Source organism: Ovis aries, chromosome 1 (genome assembly GCF_016772045.2).
Source record: "Ovis aries strain OAR_USU_Benz2616 breed Rambouillet chromosome 1, ARS-UI_Ramb_v3.0, whole genome shotgun sequence".
NCBI lineage: Eukaryota > Metazoa > Chordata > Mammalia > Artiodactyla > Bovidae > Ovis > Ovis aries.
In genome coordinates, this window is record NC_056054.1 from 258,867,067 (window position 1) to 258,891,717 (window position 24,651).

At 40.4% G+C, this 24,651-nt stretch overlaps 1 protein-coding gene across 2 annotated transcripts in view; it reads left to right on the top strand.

The window, feature by feature from the left end:
* The window catches only part of CPNE4 (copine 4), a 636,937-nt gene that overhangs the window by 444,163 nt on the left and 168,123 nt on the right, over positions 1–24,651 (top strand). For both annotated transcript variants that reach the window (XM_027960460.3, XM_060395793.1), the window contains exons 4-5: positions 1,123–1,194; positions 3,855–3,929. In XM_027960460.3, coding sequence (XP_027816261.1) covers positions 1,123–1,194; positions 3,855–3,929 — 147 coding nt within the window. The remainder of the gene's footprint in view (positions 1–1,122; positions 1,195–3,854; positions 3,930–24,651) is intronic.

The following is a 24,651-nucleotide window of genomic DNA, read 5'->3' on the forward strand; positions in this document are numbered from 1 at the left end:
ACAGTTATCTCAAAGCTCACCTGTGGGAAGGACCTATTCCATGCTTACCTATGTGGCTGCAGATCAGCTTCTGGTTCTCACTGACTGTTGAGTGGAGACATCAATTCCTGGTCATGTGGGCTGCTCTTAGAGGGCTATTCACAACCTAGCATCCTGCATTCCCCAGAGCAAAGACTCTAAGACAGAGAATGAGAGATGGTGAGCAAGAAAGAAGTCATGGTGATTTCAGAACCTAAACTTCAAAGTGATATCCAGTCACTTTTGTGGTATTCTGTTCATTAGAAGCAAATCACTGGATCCACCCAACACTCAGGAGAGGGAATTACACAAAGGCAAGAACACCAGGAAGCAAGGATCACTGGGGCCATTGCAGATAGAAAGTGCCACCAACAGCTGGGAACTTTGTTCTCCCTCCTGAGAGCATGGCTTTTGCTCAAGTCTTTTAAGCCTCGTTTCCTTTAGGAATCATTGGGTACATCTGGGCCTCAATGCCTTGCCATCTTTCCCTTCCAGAAAAGAAAACAAGAGGGGGATGGGGTGGGTTCTAATTAGAATAACTCCCAGTGGACTGATGATTTTAGTTGACACTGAACTGTGGAGAGGATCCCAATTACTCCTTTTGGCTTGTCTGAACATCAGTCTCCTGATGACTTACTTTAAAGCTTCATAATGAATATATTAAAAATAGAACTCTAGAGGTTATAGATACAGAAGGTATATATTTAGACCTTGAGTTTCTTTCCTTCCTTCACCCCATCCCCCACTCTGCACAGAGGTTTTAGTGCTAATTTGAGATCATTCTGAAACTTATCTCCTTTATCTTAATTTACATATCCAACATGTTTTGTCTAATTTTAATATAAATGTCTCTGCAGTGATTAAGCCACCTCCTAAGTGACTAAATTATCTGTAATCCTTCACTCACACAGCTCAGGCTGTAAGAGGAAAGGAGAGAATGACCTGTATTTAGCAGAGGCTTATGGAAAAACCTTGGAAAATAAGTGGACATTGATGTCATAATTTAAAGGAGAACTGCAAATGTAGAATTCTGTAAGAAAAATACTGAAGTGCATACCTGCAAGTATATGACTAGTATCTCCACCTTGTTTTTCCTTCATACAGATTGTTTCCCAGAGAAAGCTGTCCAAATCCTTGTTGAAGCATGGAAACACAGCAGGGAAATCTTCCATCACGGTAAGCCCTCCCTCAGGTGCCCAAATGGAGCCTGCTGGTCCAACCCAGCCTCATGGGAAGCTGATCCTCTGGATGTTAGGGGTTGATCCCATAACTGCTCAGCTATACCAGTCACCTCTTTTTTTTTTTTTAATCTTTCTCCTTCCTAATAATACAATTTTGACCTTTTCATTGTAGGAAAAAAGATTTGAAAGTGAGGCCATTCACTTCAACTAAGCACTTCTGTAATTAAATATAGGTTTTAGCAGGGAACAAAGAAAGAAGTTATTGATCATAGTAAGAATATGAAATTGTCTGGCAGTTTCAAATTATCAAAGCTACCTATCCCAGCTTCTCAGTTTCTTGAGAAAAAACATCTAATAGCATTTAGTCCAAGGTCTGGTCTGTTGCCTAATGATCGGAGAGCCCAGCATTTAACTCTTCTTTTCAATATGATAGTTTGGAGCTGCGTTGTTCTATTTGGTAGCCGTGTAATTTTTCAACTTAAAATTATTTAAAATTAAATGAAAGCAAACAGGCATTCCTTACACTAGCTACATATCGAGTGCTCAGTAGATCCATATACTGGACAGTGCAGATTACAGAGCATTTCTGTCGTTACAGAATGTTCTCTTGGGCAAAACTGGAAGTATTTCTAAATAAAACATGCAGTATTCAAGAAGAACTCCAGGATTTAAAACTTTGGCATCTTGTATTGAAGTTCCTGAGAAAGATAATGTAGTCTAACCATTTAGTTGTATGGGCAAAAAATAATAATAGGTTTAAAAAGTGCCAGAAGAGTTTGAGTTGCTTGCAAGGCAAATTGCCTTAGGCGAAAAACCTAAGTTCTTTGAACATTCCTTTTTAACTCAAAAGTGACCTATTCATTAAAAAAAAATTAATCCATTTCTTAAGGAAGAATTCAAAAATATTTCATTTCTACTGGTGAAAGTTAGGACAGTTCTCACAAGAACTTAGCTGTTTATTGGTTTGGGTATTTTAAATGATGCAGTCATATCAGATCTGTTTCTTGACTACCATTTTCAGTCATGAACAAATGGTTCAAATGGTCTTTGACCATGCCACTGGTGCTCTAAAAAGCTCACACCCAAAGCTCATGGTCCTAGAAAAGACTTGGGATGGTGAACCCAGTTATGAGATCTGCCATGGTTCCTTCCCAGGAAAACAAAAGCTCATCTTCCCACCTTTTCTCTAAGAAGTATTGGAAATTTCCTTTCTCTACACAGCCCATAAAAACTCAATCTCCTTCCTAATTTTAAATATTTAAAAACTCCTCTTGATCTTGGATTCTTGGGTCAGAACAACTTCCATAGCTTCTGGAAAACACTTGAAAATATGTGCACATTTTTCTAGGCTTTGCAGATGAAAGTCATAACTTTCATCATCTTTACAAAGGTGTCTGTAACACAGGATAGTTGAAGACCATAGCTCAAGTGGAGTGTAAGAGGCAGTAAGGGACAAAAGAGAATCAAATGAACAACCTAAATATGATGATTCCTGGTTTATCAAGTCTTTCTTGAGTTTTTGCTGTAAAACTCAAGAATGACTTGCATTTTGTCTGGACCCATGTTCTCTACTCCTCGGGTGCTTACACCTTTGGAGGGATCCTTCCCTTTTTAGATAGCTCTTTTAGCTTTAATTTTATACATAAAATAAAAATTTCCAGAGGCTACCAATGTATACTCAAACAGATGAATGCAACTCATAATGAAAAAGTTTAGCTCAGATAGAATGGAGATAAAATTGAATTAAAACTCAATAATAACTTTTTTTAATAAAAACTCATAATAACTTTGATAAGGGTGTCCACAAGGTCAGAGGCATTATGGCCTCTGAATGCATAGTGACGTCTTAACGACTTAGAAGTACTTTAACCTATATGCAACTACATTGGTCCTATATTTTGTTGTTGTCATTGTTTTTCTCCTTCTTTTCCCATCAATTTCTGCTTCAAGGGTTTAAGAGTCATTATTCAGTATTAGGAAGTGATCTTTTTATGAAACAGGCTTTTAGATACTATTATCTCTTCACTTATGTCAAAGTTGTTGTCAAGAATTCTCTATTCTTTGGAGTTAAGGGTTTAGATCCTTGTTCTCTTTCTTCCCTCTCCCCCATCCTCTTTCTCTCTCCATTTCAAAAAGCCCAGGGACAGTCTTTTCTGAAGCATTGCAATTAGAATTTTCTTTGATGACCTTATAACCTTTGGTCTGGAAGGGCCATCCAGACCAGTTTATTTCACAGTCCTTGTGGGTCTGGTAGAAAACAGCAGAGAAATATTGCTGCCTGCTCCTTGTTTTTGGTCACTTCCCAAAGAAGAAAATATGTATAATTATGTATGGATGTGCTGTTCAGTGCTGTGTGGCCTTTGAAGGAGAAGCTCTCCCTAATTACTCCTCTAAAACTTCTTCCTCCAGCTTACACCCCATATTTCATGTTCTCATGCTCAGCACCAGTGAGGTCTCCTTATCTTCTGTGGTTTGTTCTAGGGACTTCCCTTGTACACCTGAGATGCTGTGCCACATTCACTGGATTGTGGGACACTCCATGGCAGGTGTCAGTCTTTGTTGATTTTTGGATCAAACACAAGCTAAATTGTTCATGAATCCCTGGGTTGAGTGATCCAACTGCAACTGCTCCTGATGAATGCTTTTTTCCTTTAGGTGATTGCTGAGGAATTATCTGGTAATGATGACTATGTTGAACTTGCCTTCAATGCACGGAAACTGGATGACAAGGTAAAGTGTCTGGCATCAGCATTACTGAAGAAAGTAATAAAGCTAGTACACAAAGCTTAATAAGATTTCCCCTCAAAGCTATTTTTTCCCTTTCAACTCACATTATTCAACAGATCAATGATTTCAGAGAGTATGGAAAGTAAGACTTCCCCCTAATTGAGAAGCAGTTAATGAGAAGGAAGGACTATAATTAAAACAATTTTATAATTAAGTTTATAATTAATAATTATAATTAATTTAATTTATAATTAACACAATTTTATTACACTAAAACTTCATTTGTTCCCAAGTGCTACAAGTCACATGGCATAGGTGAATGTGATTTAAACTGATTGCTAGGAACTTTTCAAAGGGAAAAAGAAGATGGGAAAGGGAATAAAAGTGGCATTTTTTAAGCATCATATTTGCAGGCATGGGGTTAAGAGCTTTTCAAGCATGATCACAGTTAATCATTCTTATAGCATCCATGTAACAGGTATTATTAACTCTGTTTTACATATGAAGTAACAGATTCAAAGATGAAGTAATTGTCTAAAGTCATTCCATGTGTTAGTTCAAATAATCCAAGAAAATAGACACCAAGAAAGAGTTAATGATGCAAGCAGGATTGTATTAGGAGAAATGCCTGTGTAGGGAACACGAGAAGGAAATCTAGGAGAGCAGACAGGCCACAACGCAAGTCTGAATATAAGTAAAGACGAGAGGGAAAGAGGGTGGCAGTTTCTGCAACACCACGTAGTCTAAGGAAGGTTCTAAAGAAGATTCTAAGGAAGGAAGTCTAAGGAAGCCAGAAAGGAGTCCTGTGTGTCTCCCATCAGTGCCTTTATAGCCCCTACACCCGCAGCAATGGCTAGGAGCAGCCCATGTGCAGCCTGGCCTCGGAATGAGGGCAGGACTGGATTTTGGAGTACAAAAGCACTGTTACATTCCCTGAGTGGGAGGTCTGCAAAACACGTGCTAAAGGTTACCCTGCTAGTTGGTGGTAACCCTGAAGACTCAGTCCCAGGTCAGCCTGACTTCCATCTGTACTCTTTTGGTTATATCTCACAATTTCCATGCAGTCACAGGCCATGTTAGCCTTGTATATATAGGAAAACTCCTAGGGATTCCACCCCTGTAAAAAAATGTTTCCTCTCCAACTATAATGTCATATCCACCAGTGTATTTACAGAGGACTCCATTTTACTAGCATACAACAGGTGATTTGGGGATATGGCACTACTTTTTCAAACAATTGCTTGTAGGCATTAGAAAAAGGAAAAATTTTTTCACAGCTCCCCACAGTATTAAGCAGCAGCTCATATCCTGGCATAGTTCATTTTCACACACAAAGAGTACTCAGCCTAATTATGTGTTCGTTATTTCACTCTCCTATCGGTTCATTCATTCACTCCTTCATCATTCATTTGCCAAACCTTCGTCATGTGCTTGTCATGCATCTGTTGGTGGGAAATGGGCATCCTTGGAACCATTCTTATATACAAAACCTGTAATTCACCATCCAAGTAACACATCAATTTAAATAACAAATGACATAATGATACTAAAGCTATAGGAGGATGATACATAATCAGAGTGTCCTGAAAAGAGTAATCCATTCTGCCTTGAAATAGTAAGAAAGACTTTGTTCTTAAGAAGAAATTATAGTTGGATTTTTTTTGTTATCCTGAGTGGATTGTGTAACACTTTCACAAACTGTCACCTTTTGACATTAGCTGAACGAGGTACTGGGAACTATAGAGTGCAATGGTGTCAATGGGGTGTAAGATCTTACCACTCACTTCCTGTGATTATCAGGCTCTTTCTCTCCCTCATCTTCAAGTTTCAGAATAATTCACCAGACACCTTTGTAGTATCTTACCTGGGGACATTATAAGCCAAAGGGTCAGTGTGTAGCAGTTTTAAACTACTCACTTTATGGCTTCTCATGACTTCTTTCCACTTAGTCACACATTCCAACTGATTTATGTTACAGAACAAAGGGAAGTGGGGGTTTGTCAGCGGGCCCATCAGCTCTCAGGTGTATAAGCAGTTTCCCTTCATCCAAATGAGCACTTGCTCACAGAACTGAAAGATCCCTATCCACACCTACCACGGTTCTCAACGGCTGTGCCCACCCTGGACTGTGTTGATTGCTCACTACTGAGACCCCAATGACCTGGAGCCACAGACCGCAGGTCCTCTATAATGAGGTGGAGTCTTTCCCAGACTGTCACCCAGAGAGGAGTGGGCCCTGTTCATAACAAAGCAGGTCATTGCTCCAACGTGGACTAGGAGGTGAATGGTCTGAGATGGAGAGAAATCGTAGAGATGAGGAGCAAGATGACACCACGAAGATCAGCTCACACAACTCTTCAGGAAACAGAGGCTCAGCAAGGGCTGATGATTTTCACCAAGACACTGCTGCCTGGTTATTTATTGCTGCATCACGAGCTACCTCAAAACCTGGTGACTTAGATTAACAACTACTTTTTTTTTTATGTCATCATTTTGAGGGTCAGAAATTCAGGCAGAGTTCAACTGGGCAATTCTTCTGTTCCTTATGACATTGACAGAAGTCACTCAGTTAGGGACTTCCCCTGTGGTCCAGTGGTTAGGAATTCACCTGCCAGTGCAGAAGATGTGGGTTCAATCCCTGGTCTAAGAAGACTCTACAGTCTGTGGGGCAACTAAGCCCAAGCACCACAATTAAGGAACCTACATCTAGAGCCTGTGAACCAGAACTACTGAAACCTATGCACCCTAGAGCCCATGCTCCACAACATGATAAGCTACTGCCGTGAGAAGTCTGCACACCAGGACTAGAGAGTAGCCCCTGCTTGCTGCAACTAGAGAAAGCATGTGCCCAGCAACAAAGACCTAGCACAGTCAAAAATAAATAACTAATAAAATTAAAAAGAGTTCACTCAGTTATACTCAGCTGGTGGAAGAGCTTTACTCACATGCTTGGCACATAGGATTGCTGGAAGGCTGGGCTCCACCAGGTTGGTCAGTCAGAGTGCCTTCATGGTGGTCTTAGGTTTATCACATTTTCTATATGGTGGCTAGCTTGAGATATCATTCCAAGAGAAGCCAGTGAAAGCTGTGTGGTCTTTCCTTTTTTAAATTTTTTAATTGGAGCATAATTGCTGTACAATGTTCTGTTAGTTTCTGCTGTACACAGCAGGGGAAGGAGATGGTAGGACGAATTGAAAAGTAGCACTGACATAAAAACACTGTCATGTGTATGGCCTTTTCTGACCTAGCCTTGAAAGTCATGCATTATCCCTTCTGCTGCTTCTGTTGGTTACAAGTGAGTCATAAGGCTGCCCAGAGTCGAGGGGAGGAAAATGACTCCATGTCTTGGTAGGGGAGTGGCAAAATCATAATGCATAAAAAAGCGTGTGGACATTGTAGTGGAAAATGCAACCTGCCACAGTATTTTTGTGACAGAATCAGAATAAGAGAGGACAATTATTTCATGTCACAGCTAGTAAAATAGTTCCCAGAGCTTCTCAAGGAAGACCTTCTTCTAGCCTTAGCAACAAATGAGGTTGTCGCTCCCTTCATGTTAACAGTTAAACTTATATCTATTAATTGACAAAATAGACCATGAAAAGCCACTGAGGTAAACAGCTCTCTTAATTTAAAACATTTTGCTAATTAGTATCATGAGAGCAACTAATTTCTACCTGCATTTGAAAAATTGCAGTATGAATATGCTATATCCAATTCAGAATAGTTATAGACATCTGGGCCCCCAGTCTCCATGAAGTAATTCTCCAGTTATCCACATACCTCTGTTAGAAAACTCTGGCCTAATACAAATAGCCTTTTACATATGAAAATGTCAAAGTTTAGGGATGTGAAATGACTTACCCAAGGCCACAGACACTCACACCCACACTCACAATCAGTGACAGAGAGGAACCAAATCAGTTTGCCCAACTACAATCTAAATCTTTTTTGGGGGCAGAGACTTAATGAACAACAGGTTAGATTGGTCTTGGGCTGTGGAGAACTTGATCATATTCCCGTGTATTTCAGGGAAGAGGGGATCCAGGGAAGAGGAAGATGAAGGTATGTATGCTATTAGGCAGCAGCCCTCAAGGTGTGGCCCCAGGTCCCAAGACCCTTTCAGAAGAATGTATGAGGTCAAAACCATTTTCATAGCAATGCTAGAACATTATTTTCTATCTTCATTCTCATGCTGTCACATGTGTACAGTGATTTTCCAGAAACTACTTGATGCCTAGTATCACAAGAGATTGAATGCAGTAGCAGGTATGAGAATCCCACTGCCTTCTATTGATCCAGTCATTAAATTGATTTACAAAGATGGAACATAATGGCATTCTTCTGACAATTTTATACATTTGGAAAATATATTTATATTCCATTAAAATGTTATTTTATTATGATATAATGGGTTTATCTTTATTATTTTAAAAATGATATAACAAATGAATATTTTTAAAATTTCTCAGCTTTAGCTTATAATATGGTAAAATATTGTTAGATATAATCCACATAAGCAAAAGCTCCTTGGTGTCCTCAATAATTTAAGTGTATAAAATGGTCCTAAGACCAAAAGTTTGAGAACTGCTATTGTGAAGTATATTACTTTTACAAACCACAAAGACAAGTAAATGCCTCTTTTCTTTTGATAGAAGTAGTTTTTTTGTTTTAATTGCAGATCAGAATAGTTCATTTTTTCAGAGCTGGTAATTGCTTTGCAATATTGTGTTGGTTTCTTCCATACATCAACATGTATCAGCCATAGGTACACACATATCCCCTCCTTCCTGAACCTCCCTCCCACCTCCCACCCCATCCCATCCCACTAGGTTGTCACAGAGCACCAGATTTGAGCTCCATGGGTCATACAATAAATTTCCACTGGCTATCTAATTTTATATATGCTAATGTATATGTTTCAATACTACTCTCTCTATTAATCCTACCCTCCACATCCACATACCTATTCTCTATATCTGTGTCTCTATTGCTCCCCTGCAAATAGTTTCATCAGTAGCATCTTTCTAGATTCTATGTGTGTGTACACTTAGTCGTGTCCAACTCCTTGCAGCCCATGGAATGTAGCTATATATGGGTTAATATACAATATTTCTCTTTTTCTTTCTGACTTACTTCACTCTGTATAACAGGCTCTAAGTTTATCCACCTTATTAGAGCTGAATCAAATGCTTTCCTTGTTATGGCTGAGAAATACTCCATTGTATATATGTACCACAAATTTTTTTATCCATTTATCTTTTGATGGGCATCTACTTGCTTCCATGTCCTATCTATTGTAAATAGTACTGCAGTGAACATTAGAGTACATGTGTCTTTTTCAATTATGGTTTCCTCAGGGCGTATGAACAGTTGTGGGATTGTTGGGTCATATGATAGTTCTATTCCTAATTTTTTTCTAGTATAAATTTATTTATTTTAATTGGAGGCTAATTACTTTACAATATTGTATTGGTTTTGCCATACATTGACATGAATCTACCATGGGTGTACATGTGTTCCCCATCCTGAACCCCGCTCCCACCTCCCTCCCCATACCATCTTTCTGGGTCATCCCAGTGCACCAGCCCCAAGCATCCTGTACCATGCATCAAACCTGGACTGGTGATTCATTTCACATATGATAATATACATGTTTCAGTGCCATTCTCCCAAATCATCCCACCCTCGCCCTCTCCCACAGAGTCCAAAAGACTGTTCTATACATCTGTGTCTCTTTTGCTGCCTCGCATACAGGGTTATTGATTTTTTAAGGAATCGCCATACTGTTCTCCAAAGTGGCTATATCTTTTTACATTCTCACCAACAGTGCAAGATTGTTCCCTTTTCTCCACACCCTCTCCAGCATTTATTCTTTGTAGATTTTTTAATGATGGTCATTTTGACAGGTGTGAGATGATACTTCATTGTAGTTTTGATTTGCATTTCTCTAATAATGAGTAATGAAGAGCATCTTTTCATGTGCTTGTTGGTCATCTGTATCTCTTCTTTAGAGAAATGTCTGTTTAGATCTTCCACCTATTTTTTTTTTTAACTGGGTTGTTTGTTTTTCTGGTGTTCAGCTGCATGATCTGCTTGTATATTCTGGAGACTAATCATTTGTCAGTTGTTTCAACTTGCAATTATTTCCTCCCACGTAGGGAACAAGGTATAAAGAAGGTTGAGAAGTGCTTGCAAACGAGACTCTCAACCAGGGCTGAACATTCTTGCAAACGAGATGTTCAGCTAAGAATCCTGTTTGTTCCCATGGGAAAAGAACATTTCTTGCACACAAGGATGTTTCTCTGATTCCTCGAAAGGAACAGACCCTGGGACAAAACGGATTCTAAGTTGATAAGGAAGTTCCCCAAAACAAAGTCTTAGCTGCAGTAAATAAGCCAAGGTAAAGGTTATCTCGCCCTGCACCTGCGCACTGTATAGTTTCTGAATCATAGTGCTTGGCAGCTTGCCCTGTAGGTTGTTGTGCAAGGGATATAAAATAAAGCAGCTGTAAGAAGCAAGTGTTGAAAATATAAAGATTCAAACCACTCTGCAGTGTTGGTGTTTCATTCCGTCGCCAGCACTCCCATTCTGAGGGTTGTCTTTTCACCTTGCTTATAGTTGTACAAGAGCTTTGGAGATTAATTAGGTCACATTTCTTTATTTTTGTTTTTATTTTAATTACAATGACCCAATGAGGTGGATCATTGCTGTGATTGATGTATGTTGAAGAGTGTACTGCCTATGTTTTACACTAAGACCTTTACATTTCTGGCCTTACATTTAAATTTAAGTCTTTAACCTATTTTGAGTTTATTTTGTATAGGGTGTTAGGAAGTGTTGTAGTTTCATTCTTTTGCATGTAGCTGTCCAGTTTTCTCAGAACCACTTATTGAAGAGGCTGTCTTTTTCTCCATTGTATATTCTTGCCTCCTTTGACAAAGATAAGCTGCGCATAGGTATGTGAGTTTATCTTTCAGCTTTCCATTTTGTTCCATTGGTCTATATTTCTGGTTCAGTGCCAGTATCATACCATCTTGATGACTGTAGCTTTGTAGTATAGTCTGAAGTCAGGAAGGTTGAGTCCTCCAGTTGTATTCTTCTTTCTCAAGATTGCTTTGGCTATTTGGAGTCTTTTGTGTTTCCATACAAATTGTGAAATTTTTTGTTCTAGTTTCGTAAAAAAAAAAATATCATTGGTAGTTTGACAGGGATTGCATTGAATGTGTAGATTGCTTTGGGTAGTATAGTCATTATCACAATATTGATTCTTCCAATCCAGGAATATGGTATATCTCTCCATCTGTTTGTATCATCTTTGGTGTCTTTTATCAATGTCATAGTTTTTTGCATACAGGGCTTTTTTCTCGTTCAGTTCAGTTGAGTCGCTCAGTCATGTCCGACTCTTTGCGACCCCATGGCAGCACGCCAGGCCTCCCTGTCCATCACCAACTCCTGGAGTTCACCCAAACTCATGTGCATCTAGTAGGTGATGCCATCCAGCCATCTCATCCTCTGTCGTCCCCTTCTCCTCCTGCCCCTAATCCCTCCCAGCATCAGGGTCTTTTCCAATGAGTCAACTCTTCGCATGAGGTGGCCAAAGTAGTGGAGTTTCAGCTTCAGCATCATTCCTTCCAAAGAAATCCCAGGGTTGATCTCCTTCAGAATGGACTGGTCGGATCTCCTTGCAGTCCAAGGGACTCTCAAGAGTCTTCTCCAACATCACAGTTCAAAAGCACCAATTCTTTGGCGCTCAGCCTTCTTCACAGTCCAACTCTCACATCCATACATGACCACTGGAAAAATGATAGCCTTGACTAGACGGACCTTTTTTGGCAAAGTAATGTCTCTGCTTTTGAATATGCTATCTAGGTTGGTCATAATTTTCCTTCCAAGGAGTAAGCATCTTTTAATTTCATGGCTGCAATCACCATCTGCAGTGATTTTGGAGCCCAAAAAATAAAGTCTGACACTGTTTCCACTGTTTCCCCATCTATTTCCCATGAAGTGATGGGACCAGATGCCATGATCTTAGCTTTCTGAATGTTGAGTTTTAAACCAACATTTTCATTCTCCTCTTTCACTTTCATCAAGAGGCTTTTTAGCTCCTCTTCACTTTCTGCCATAAGGGTGGTGTCATCTGCATATTTGAGGTTATTGATATTTCTCCCGGCAATCTTGATTCCAGCTTGTGCTTCATCCAGCCCAGCGTTTCTCATGATGTACTCTGCATGTAAGTTAAATAAGCAGGGTGACAATATACAGCCTTGACGTACTCCTTTTCCTATTTGGAACCAGGCTGTTGTTCCATATCCAGTTCTAACTGTTGCTTCCTGACTTCCTAAGTATTTTATTCTCTTTGTTACAATGGTCAATGATAATGTTTCCTTAATGTGTATTTCTGAATTTTCATTGTTAGTGTAAAGGAATGCAAGGGATTCCTGTGTATTAATTTTATATCCTGAAACTTTACTATATTCATTTATTGACTCTAGTAATTTTCTGGTGGAATCTTTAGGGTTTCTATGTAGGGAATTATGTCATCACCAAACTGTGTGTGTTTTACTTTTTCTTTTCCAATTCTGATTCCTTTTATTTCTTCTCTGATTTCTGTGGCTAGGGCTTCCAAAGCTATGTTGAATGATAGTGGTGAGACTGGGCACCCTTGTCTTATTTCTGATTTTAGAGAAAATGCTTTCAGTTTTTCAATATTGAGAATAGTGTTTGCTCTGGATTTGTTGTATATGGCCTTGATTATGTTAAGGTAGATTCCTTCTATACCCACTCTCTGGGGAGCTTTTATCATACATGGGCACTGAATTTTATCAAAAGCTTCTCTGTATGTATTGCGAAGATCATATGACTTTTATCTTTTAATATGTTCATATGATATATCACACTGATTGATTTATGTATATTGAAGAATTCTTATAGCTCTGGATAAACCCACTTAAACAATTCTTTTAATGCATTGTTGGATTCTGTTTGCTAGAGTTTTGTTGAGGATTTTTGCATCTATGTTCATCAGTGATATTGGCATGTATATACATATATATATATAGACTCTGCCATAAGGGTGGTGTCATCTTCATATCTCAGGTTATTGATATAGAGTTATTGATATTGGTTATATATTGGTTATATATTAGATATTGATATAGGTTTTGATATTGATATAGAGTTATTGATATTGGTTAGATATTGGTTATTGATATTAGATGTTGATTAGATATTGATATTGATATAGACCCCCAAGAGTCTTCTCCAACACAAAATTGATTATAGTATGTTGTAAGTCTGGTTTGGTAATGCTGAATTCTCTTAGCTTTTGTTTGTAGATATTAGATATTGATATAGGTTATTGATATTGATATAGAGTTATTGATGTTGGTTAGATATTGGTTAGATATTAGATATTGATATAGGTTATTGATATTTATATAGACTCTCAAGAGTCTTCTCCAACACAAAATTCATTATAGTATGTTGTAAGTCTGGTTTGGTAATGCTGAATTCTCTTAGCTTTTGTTTGTTGATAAAGCTTTTGATTTCACCATCTAATCTGAATTAAATCCTTGCTGGGTAGAGAAATCTTGGTTGTAGGTTTTTGTCTTTCATTTTAAATATATTCTGTCACTCACTTCTGGCCTGCAGATTTTCTGTTGAAAAATTTGCTATTAGCCTTATGGGGATTCCTTTGTATGGTAATTTTTGCTTTTCACTTGTAGCTTCTTAGGTTTATTTTTTGTTAGTTTTATTAATATTGTCTTGGTGTATTTCTCTTTGGGTTTATCCTTTATGGGACTCTCTGGGCTTCCTGGACCTGGGTGGCTATTTCCTTTTCCATGTTAAGGAAGTTTTCAACTATAATCTCCTCAAATATCTTCTCATACCCTTTCTTTTTCTTCTTCTGGGACCCCTATAATTTGAACGTTGGTACACTTAATATTGTCCCAGAGGTCTCTAAGATTATCCTCAATTCTTTTCATTCTGTTTTCTTTACCCTGTTCCTTGGGTAAAGGATAGCTATTTCTATCATTCTATCTTCCAGCTCACTTATCCCTTCTGCCTCAGTTACTCTGCTATCAATAGAGCATTTTTAATTTCAGTGAATGTGTTCTCCATTAATGTTTATTCTTCATTTCTTCTAGGTCTTTGTTAAATGTTTTAAATGTCTCTTGCATTTTCTCCATTCTATTTTTAATATTTTGAAAATTCTTTTTTTTTTAATTTTTATTTTTACTTTATTTTACTTTACAATACTGCATTGGTTTTGCCATACATTGACATGAATCCACCATGGGTGTACATGCGTTCCCAAACATGAACCCCCCTCCCACCTCCCCTCCCCATAACATCTCTCTGGGTCATCACCATGCACCAGCCTCAAGCATGCTGTTATCCTGCGTCGGACATAGACTAGCGATTCGATTCTTACATGATAGTATACATGTTACCATGCCATTTTCCCAAATCATCCCACCCTCTCCCTCTCCCTCTGAGTCCAAAAGTCTGTTATACACCTCTGTGTCTTTTTTGCTGTCTTGCATACAGGGTCGTCATTGCCATCTTTCTAAATTCCATATATATGTGTTAGTATACTGTATTGGTGTTTTTCTTTCTGGCTTACTTCACTCTGTATAATCGGCTCCAGTTTCATCCATCTCATCAGAACTGATTCAAATGAATTCTTTTTAACGGCTGAGTAATACTCCATTGTGTATAGTATATGTACCACAGCTTTCTTATCCATTCATCCGCTGATGGACATCTAGGTTGTTTCCATGTCCTGGCTATTATAAACAGTGCTGCGATGAACATTGGGGAACATGTGTCTCTTTCCATTCTGGTTTCCTTGGTGTGTATGCCCAGCAGTGGGATTGCTGGGTCATAAGGTAGATCTATTTGCAATTTTTTAAGGAATCTCCACACTGTTCTCCATAGTGGCTGTACTAGTTTGCATTCCCACCAACAGTGTAGGAGGGTTCCCTTTTCTCCACACCCTCTCCAGCATTTATTGCTTGCAGATTTTTGGATCGCAGCCATTCTGACTGGTGTGAAGTGGTACCTCATTGTGGTTTTGATTTGCATTTCTCTAATAATGAGTGATGTTGAGCATCTTTTCATGTGTTTGTTAGCCATCCGTATGTCTTCTTTGGAGAAATGTCTATTTAGTTCTTTGGCCCATTTTTTGATTGGGTCATTTATTTTTCTGGAATTGAGCTGCAGGAGTTGCTTGTATATTTTTGAGACTAGTTGTTTGTCAGTTGCTTCATTTGCTATTATTTTCTCCCATTCAGAAGGCTGTCTTTTCACCTTGCTTATATTTTCCTTTGTTGTGCAGAAGCTTTTAATTTTAATTAGATCCCATTTGTTTATTTTAGCTTTTATTTCCAGAATTCTGGGAGGTGGATCATAGAGGATCCTGCTCTGATTTATGTCTGAGAGTGTTTTGCCTATGTTTTCCTCTAGGAGTTTTATAGTTTCTGGTCTTACATTTAGATCTTTAATCCATTTTGAGTTTATTTTTGTGTGCAGTGTTAGAAAGTGTTCTAGTTTCATTCTTTTACAAGTGGTTGACCAGTTTTCCCAGCACCACTTGTTAAAGAGATTGTCTTTACTCCATTGTATATTCTTGCCTCCTTTGTCAAAGATAAGGTGTCCATATGTGTGTGGATTTATCTCTTGGCTTTCTATTTTGTTCCATTGATCTATATGTCTGTCTTTGTGCCAGTACCATACTGTCTTGATGACTGTGGCTTTGTAGTAGAGCCTGAAGTCAGGCAAGTTGATTCCTCCAGTTCCATTCTTCTTTCTCAAGATTGCTTTGGCTATTCGAGGTTTTTTGTATTTCCATACAAATCTTGAAAGTATTTGTTCTAGTTCTGTGAAAAATATGGCTGGTAGCTTGATAGGGATTGCATTGAATTTGTAAATTGCTTTGGGTAGTATACTCATTTTCACTATATTGATTCTTCTGATCCATGAACATGGTATATTTCTCCATCTATTAGTGTCCTCTTTGATTTCTGTCATCAGTGTTTTATAGTTTTCTATATATAGGTCTTTAGTTTCTTTAGGTAGATATATTCCTAAGTATTTTATTCTTTTTGTTGCAATGGTGAATGGAATTGTTTCCTTAATTTCTTTTTCTACTTTCTTATTATTCGTGTATAGGAATGCAAGGGATTTCTGAGTGTTGATTTTATATCCTGCAACTTTACTATATTCATTGATTAGCTCTAGTAATTTTCTGGTGGAGTCTTTAAGGTTTTCTATGTAGAGGATCATGACATCTGCAAACAGTGAACGTTTTACTTCCTCTGTTCCAGTTTGGATTCCTTTTATTTCTTTTTCTGCTCTGATTGCTGTGGCCAAAACTTCCAGAACTGTGTTGAATAGTAACGGTGAAAGAGCTAACACCTATCCTACTCAAACTCTTCCAGAAAATTGCAGAGGAAGGTAAACTTCCAAATTCATTCTATGAGGCCACCATCACCCTAATACCAAAACCTGACAAAGATGCCACAAAAAAAGAAAACTACAGGCCAATATCACTGATGAACATAGATGCAAAAATCCTCAACAAAATTCTAGCAATCAGAATCCAACAAAACATTAAAAGATCATACACCATGACCAAGTGAGCTTTATCCCAGGGATGCAAGGATTCTTCAATATCTGCAAATCAATCAATGTAATTCACCACATTAACAAATTGAAAAATAAAAGCCATATGATTATCTCAATAGATGCAGAGAAGGCGTTTGACAAAATTCAACATCCATTTATGATAAAAACTCTCCAGAAAGCAGGAATAGAAGGAACATACCTCAACATAATAAAAGCTATATATGACAAACCCACAGCAAACATTATCCTCAATGGTGAAAAATTGAAAGCATTTCCCCTAAAGTCAGAAACAAGACAAGGGTGCCCACTTTCACCGCTACTATTCAACATAGTTCTGACAATTCTTTACTATCATTACTCTAAATTCTTTTTCAGATAGATTGCCTATTTCTTCTTCATTTATTTGGTATTGTAGTTTTTTTCCCTTACTCCTTCATATATAACTTTTTTTTTTTTTTTGTCATTTCATTTTCCTTTTTGATGAGTGGAACTGTGTTCCTGTCTCACTAGTTGTTTGACCTGAGGTTTCCAGCAGTGGAGTTTGCAAGCAGTTGGGTAGATCTGGGTCTTGGTGTTGAGATGTGGACCTCTGGGGTCCCTCACTCTGATTAATATTCTCTGGGACCTGATATTCTCTATTGTTTCAGCAGTTCATACTCAGTGCTCCCACCTCAGGGGCTCAGGCCTGATCTCTGGCCAATGAACTGGGATCTCACAAGCCATGAGCTATGGGGAAATTTTCTTTTTTTAAAGGGTGGGGGAGGCAGAACAATAGCAAAAAAACAGCAACCTCTGAAGAGTAAGATGTATCCAATAGTAGAGAGAAGGAAAAAAAGGGGGGGTGGAAATTTTATAGATAGATAGATAGATAGATAAGAGGGGGCAGAATAATAACAAAGACTAAAAAGTACTAAAATAAGTTTAGAAAACTAACAGAAATAGTAGAAAAAATAAGTATATGTATGAAACAACTATTGGAGAGTAAAACCAAACTCTACTGGTAAACAGTAAAAATAATAATAAAAACCAAAAGGCAGAACAAACCTTGGCTGTAAAGGGCAGGGCTTAGGCAGGGAATGGCTTAAGGGGTGGCAGTTTTTAGGTGGAGGTAGGAATCCCATGGGGGTGAGGTCCTGACTCAGGACCCAAGCCTCCAGAAAAGGCCCTGGGTGAGGGTGGAGGGTGGCCCAGGCTCCACGCAACTGAGGTGGCTTCTGCATTGCCTTTGGCTTTGGGGAGTAGAAGATAAGGTCCAGGTTCAGGAGGCTTCCAGGGCTGAATGGATGGTGGAACACCAGATGGATTCCCCTTTCCTCCATACCTGTAGGGACCCCTTCCCTGCTGGCCCTACTGTCTTCCCTCCCTCCTGCACCCGCAGGCCCTATGTGGGCAGTGTGTGCCCTTGATAGTGGCCCTGAAGGACAGAGGGGGCCTCAGAGAGTGGAGATGGATCCCCAGAGGGCAGAGAGCTCAGCCTGGAAAGCAGAGGGGCGGTCAGAGGGAGAGGGGCCCTAGAGGATGGAGGGGGTGCCCCCAGAAGGAGGAGGGAACCAGAGGGTTTAATGGGGTCCCAGATGGTGGAGAGCCAGTTTCAGTCAGGGCCCTTGAAGGGGTGAAGGACTCACAAAGGACAGGAACCCTGGAGGGAGGAAGAACATGGAGAACAGAGAAGAACTCTGGAAGGTGGAGGGGGGTGTCCTGTATGGCTGAGGGCTCAGCCTGGAGGGATGATGGTGCCTGAGAAAGGAGGGAGGGCCTTGAAGGGTAGAGGGGAACCCCAGGGGTTTCCCAGAGGGAGGGAGGAAACTGGAAGGTGGAGAACAGAGGGAGGCCTGGAAAAGTCTTTGGAAGGTGACCTGGGCCCTGGAGGGCAGAAGTGGTCCCAAAGGGCAAAGAGAGGCTAGGGGGCTTGGGAAGCTTCCCAGGGCCCATGGGCAGGGGATGCCAAGCAGTTCCCTATTCCTGGAACCTCACAGGAGCCTCCCCACTCCTCATGTGCAGATGACCCACAGGTGTTGGGGCTAAGGAGTGGGGATGAGGAGTCCCTGCAGAGCAGGGCACCCAGAGAACAAAGGGAAGATGGCTCAGTGGGAGAGCAGAGAGGGCCACGGAGGGCAGAGGAGCCCCCAGAAGGCAGATACCTCAGCCCCTGGCCCCAGAAGACTCTCTGGGGCCAAGTGCAGTGGATACCCCAGGAGGGTTCCCCACTGGATCCTCCAACCCTCTCAGGGGTCCCTCCCCTCCCAGTGGAGCAGGCACGCTGCTCTGGATGCCCAAAGGCACCCAAACCATTCCCAGCTTGGCCCCAAACCTCTTCCCCTCCCCTAGCAGCCCTGCACTCCTCCAGTTGGAGTGAAAGGGAAACCCCACGGGCTTCCTCCAACCCTTGGGGATCCCTCCCCCTCCCGGCCAAGCAGGCATGCTGCTCCTGCCACCCAAGGGCTCCCAAACTGCTCCCAGTGTGCCCAAATGGCACCTGAACCCAAACTGCTTCCCCTCCCCCAGCAGCACCTCTGTCCTCCCAGGAAGTGAAAGAAAAGTGCATCCCTCACTCTCCCAGCCAAGCAGGCACACTGCTCCAGGCACCCAAAGGCACCTAAGCAGCTCTTGGCACCCAAATGTTCCCCAAGCCCCAACTGTTCCCCCTCCCCCAGCAGCCCCTCTGTCTCTGGTCCTCTGGCCTGGACCTTCCCTCACTCCCCACTTCCTGGTACCTGGTCACCCCTGGGGCTCCTTCCAGCAGGGTGTCTGTCAAAGATCCCTCACCAGGGCCTGATAAGCCCTTTCCAATGCTGTCCAGACCAGCAGCTATCTACTCAAGACAGAAATCCAGTAGGGTTCATGAGATTCATACATAAAATAGGTGAGGTTTGCAGGAAATAATGGTTTTAGTGTAATGTTAATGTAATCCACTTAGTGGAGAGATAGACTTTTTAACTCTTAAAGCTTCTCATTCCATTAGCAGCTAGTTGGTGATTAATCTAACAAGTAGAGATATGAATTGAATTACTTTGGAACATTCAAGCTGACAGTGTTCTTTCTCCTCTCTTTCCTGAGAAAGTATTCTTGTTGGTATGTTAGAACTGATTCTTGCACTGGTGCTCTTCACATCTGCAATCATGATCATTATATGCTGTATTTTTTTAATGTTGCCATGATGCTAGTTTGATGGGGTGCTATATAAACAGCTAAATGTCTCTAAAGTGGAGGTTGGCAAACTTTTCCTATAAAGGACCAGGTGAATCCTATAAAGGATGGTGAACAGTTTGGACTTTGCAGATTGTATGGTCTCTGTCCCAACAACTCGTCTTTGTTTTGCAGTATGAAAACAGCCATGTGCTGTGCTGTGCTTAGTTGCTCAGTCATGACACTACATAAGTCAATGAGCATGGCAATGTTCCAATAAAACTTTATTTAAAAAACAAGCAGTGGGCTGAATTTGGGCCACATGCCGTAGTTTCCTGACCCCTGTTCTATAGCAATGGTAACTCTGTCAGGCTGTGCTGTGATTTTACTATGTTCAAGTATGCCTGCCTGAATACTAATCCATCCTACATTAGTGATACAAATTATCATTCATGAGCATCTACAATACACCAGGTGTCAGGTGCCAGGTGTCAGCCTGCATTACTCCCCAAACATAACCATATTCTTAACAATGGGTCTTATTACTTCCAGTCTACAGATGAAGCATGGTGAGGCCAAAAACTTTTCCCAAAGTCACAAGGGGAAGAAGTCACAGTGTCTGAATAAGACCCCAAATCAGTCAGTTTTTTCCAGTTCCAATATTCTATTTTCATGATCACTGTCATGGCTATGCACTGCTTCCTTTTCTCTTTCAAACCTCAACTGACATCTCCCTTAACTAAATTTCTTTCATATTGGACTAAAAGAGCAAGGGCATATAGCCTCCAAGTTATTTCACTATTAACATTTCACTATAGCAAAACTTTAGTAAAATGCCTCTATCATTAATTTTCATTGTACTGAACTGTCCTAAAGGCCTTCTTAATACTGATGGTCAAAGCAAAGAAAGCTGAAAATTCCAGATTGTGGTCAAGTAACTATACAATTAGATGCAGATTTGTTGTTTTTAACTATGAATCTCTGAGTATACATTTGAGATGCTTTTGAGCTGCTTATGAGTAGTTTTAGTTCCAGAAATCAGATGGAAGTACTACTAAATTCTTAATAGTAATTATCCCTGATATTTGTATAGTGCTTTTCTAAGTGTCCTCATGTATTCTCCGGAGAAGGCAATGGCAACCCACTCCAGTACTCTTGCCTGGAAAATCCCATGGACAGAGGAGCCTGGTAGGCTGCAGTCCATGGGGTCGCTAAGAGTCAGACACGATTTACCAACTTCACTTTCACTTTTCACTTGCATGCACTGGAGAAGGAAATGGCAACCCACCCCAGTGTTCTTGCCTGGAGAATCCCAGGGATGGAGGAGCCTACTGGGCTGCTGTCTATGGGGTCACACAGAGTTGGACATGACTGAAGTAACTTAGCAGCAGCAGCAACAGCATGTATTCTCTCTTTTATTGGTAATAATAAATAGCAGTAATGCTTTCTGAGTACTGATCATGTGCCAGGCACTGGACTCAAAACTTTATGTGCATCACTTCCTCTAATCCTTCTGCATTGCTATGAGGAAAGGCTGATATCCTCTCCAATTAATGGATAAGAAAACTGAGATGTGAAAAATTAAATATCCTGTCCCAGATCATTCCAATTGTATATGGCAGAATCAAGATTTGAAAGGCAGTGCATTACACATTAGATTTTTAGTTGCTTGAAGATGGAGATTGTATCTGATCTTTCTCTTCTTGATTTATAGTACCTCCTCCTGACAATTCCATGCCAATCCTGAATAGTAACTTAAGACAATGTGAAATGAAGTTAAAAAAATTACAATTTACTGCCACTAGGAAAAATAAGATACTAAAGTATATATAGAGTACAATTACAAGTATTTTTATAAGAAAAAAAGAAAATTATATCTAGATTCTAGAAAAAATTATCAAACTGTTATGGATAGTTGTGGTATTATGGGTGAAATTATGGACCATTTTTTTCTTCTATTTTTTCATATTTCTACTTATTTATATATTTTTTATTTTTTAAAATAATGACACCAAAAAGTTTAAAATGATCAATAAAAGGAAAAAGAAAAATAACTGATAGAGTTCCTCCAGTGTATTAGGGACCAAGAGTCTACCCCCCCCTCCCCCGGAGGAGGGTCCCAAGGGCATGCAGAACATGCTAGTGTGTCCACTAGCAGGGCAGGCTAGTGGGGAGGGGGCGCCAGTTCTTTAATATAGGGATGAAACACAAATAGACTTGAGGGGTGAATGTCTTGAGCAGATGCGTGTTTGTGTGTCCCTGCACAGGGAGGCCAAACAAAGCAAACGTCGGAGTTTGGAGCAGAGAAAGATTTCTTTCAGGGCCAAACAAGGAGAGATGGGTGGCTTATGCTCTAAAGTTTGACAAAACTTTTTTTTTTTTTTTGGCCACACCACTTCGCTTGTAGAATCTTAGTCCCCTGACCAGGAATTGAACCCGTACCATTGACAGTGAAAACCCGGAGCCCTAACCACTGCACACACTGCGCCACCAGGGAATTTCCTCAGCACAGCACTTTTAAAATGCCAGGTGAAGGAAGCGGGACTCAGGGTATGTGATCAGCTCATGCACAATTCTCTGACTGGCTGATGGTGGTGGGATAACAGGAAAGTGTCACAGGGTTTAACATGATCAGTCCTTGGGTTCCAGGAGGCCTGGGTGCTATGTGCTGAAGGTCATTATGTAGTTCACATCTTCTGTTGGGTGGGAGGTTTTCACATCTGTGGAACAACTCAGGACATGTGCATCAAATACTGTTATCTGGGTACTTCAGAGAGGAGCTAAAGCAGAGGATATGGTGGAAGGGTTTGTCTCAGAAAGGCCCCATAGGATCCTGCTCAGTTACACAGAGGTAGCCATCAGATAGAAGTGTGTCTGGGAGGAGGCAGGAGCTGTTTCTGTGGAGAGACACGGTTTGCAGGGCAGACTTACTGATGAACGCAAGTGTCAATCAGGCACCTTCAAAAATAGAGAGGAAAGGTATTTTCCAGACTCTGTGCATTTGGTCCTGGTTGGATGGGGAGGAGAGTCAAACGGAAGGCAGATATCCCCACCTCCCTCCTCTTTCTAAAGTATCCTACAAAGTTTTCACTATAGAGCCAATCACATTATTTTCCTGCTCAAAATCCTCCAGTGGCTCCCCACTGCCTCTCAGGTGAATGCAAACACTTGGGATGCACCTGTAAGGTGGAGCTGCTCCACCAGTATTGCCTCTAACTCTTTGCCTGCACAACCTTAGGCTGTAGTGTAATTCACCTACTTGGTGTGTCTTTTCTCTTTTACACCTTCAGTCAGTCTATTCCCTCCCTAGAAATATCCTCCTCACAACTGTGTACTTAATATAAAAGTTGAGAGTTATGTTTTATTTGGTGGAAATTTTTAGGACTTCAAGCCCTGGAGACAGCATCTCCAATGACCTTGAGAGAACTGCTCTGAGGAGGCAAGGAGAGGAGCCAGGTATATAGACGTTTTGCCACAAAGGCCAGGTAGTCTTAACATCAAAATATTATTGTTAATTACAGAAAACCAGATATCCCAAGTTAAGGAACTAAACACTTTTCTATGTATGGGAAGATGTAGGAGTCTGGGCTCACCGAAGTAATCTCTTTGATATGCACCTCAGCTATCTGGGACGAGTATCCTGTTTTCTCATCCTGAGTTTCCTCAGGTTCACTGTAGAGAGTAGCTGCAGTCTGATGGCTACTAGATGGCAGGTATTCTTACCTTCCTGAGTTCCCTTGGGGTTCACCAGCTCACCATCCCTGATGGCTGCAATTGCTGATGACTGTGACATCCTTCGTTTTCCTTTTCTCAAAGCCATATTTTATAATCAAAATCCATCGACTTTACCTCTTCTCTGTTGTTCATTCATTCATTCATACTTAACCCTTGGTTATGTTTATGTGTATACTTAGCAAATCCCATGGACAGAGGAGCCTGGTAAGCTGAAGTCCACGGAGTTGCTAGGAGTCAGACACGACTGAGCAACTTCACTTTCACTTTTCACTTTCATGCATTGGAGAAGGAAATGGCAACCCACTTCAATGTTCTTGCCTGGAGAAACCCAGGGACGAGGGAGCCTGGTGGGCTGCCGTCTCTGGGGTCACACTGAGTTGGACATGACTAAAGCGACTTAGCAGCAGCAGCAGCAGCACCAAACTAGATAGCACTTTGGAGGGCTGAGAAAAGTTTTTATCCTTCCTTGAATCTTAATATCAAGCACAAGTTTCCATGATCAGTATATTCCCTGAGAGTATTTTTTTTGACCTAAAGACTAATGGCTTTAGGCTTTATTCTACTTTGCTGCCACCTGGATTTCTGGGGCAGGGAATAACCTGGTGAAATACATACTAAGAATGTGATGACTAAAGCTGCTTCTCAGATAACCTCCTATTATATACACAGTGTTCATGTCACTAATTCATTCACCTATGTATTCATTCATATATCCACTAAGTACATGTGCCACTAAAAACTAGATGCTATAGAAGATGCTAAGGAAAAGGTAGAAATAAAAAATAAGACATAATTCCTCTTCTCTGAAGTGTTTATAATCTATTGGGGTAAAAAGCAAACTTAAAAGAAAGATATGCTGCTTCCAGTATTAAAGTGCCTGTTTGTTTTATGTTATTCTGCTGTTGAAAACAACTGTAAATGCTGAACAAGATACAAGGGATGTCTCTTTGGGAGTCTTTAAAGGCAGTCAAGATCTAGGAGTGGAGAAGCTGGGAAGAAGAGAAATCCATTGAGATGATTCAGATAGTCTATGCAGATTTTCCACTCAAGGCAGTTCCATAACGCTGATTCATAAATCCTAGGGATGGAGAACCTGGGAAGCCTAGCAGAAAACAGCTACTAAGAAATAAAGAAACTGAGCAGTGGTTTTGATAGTCTCATGGGGTTGGGGAAGCAAAACTGAAACTCAGGGTTACAGGGACAGCTTGGGTTATTTGCAGAGGCTTCAGAGGAG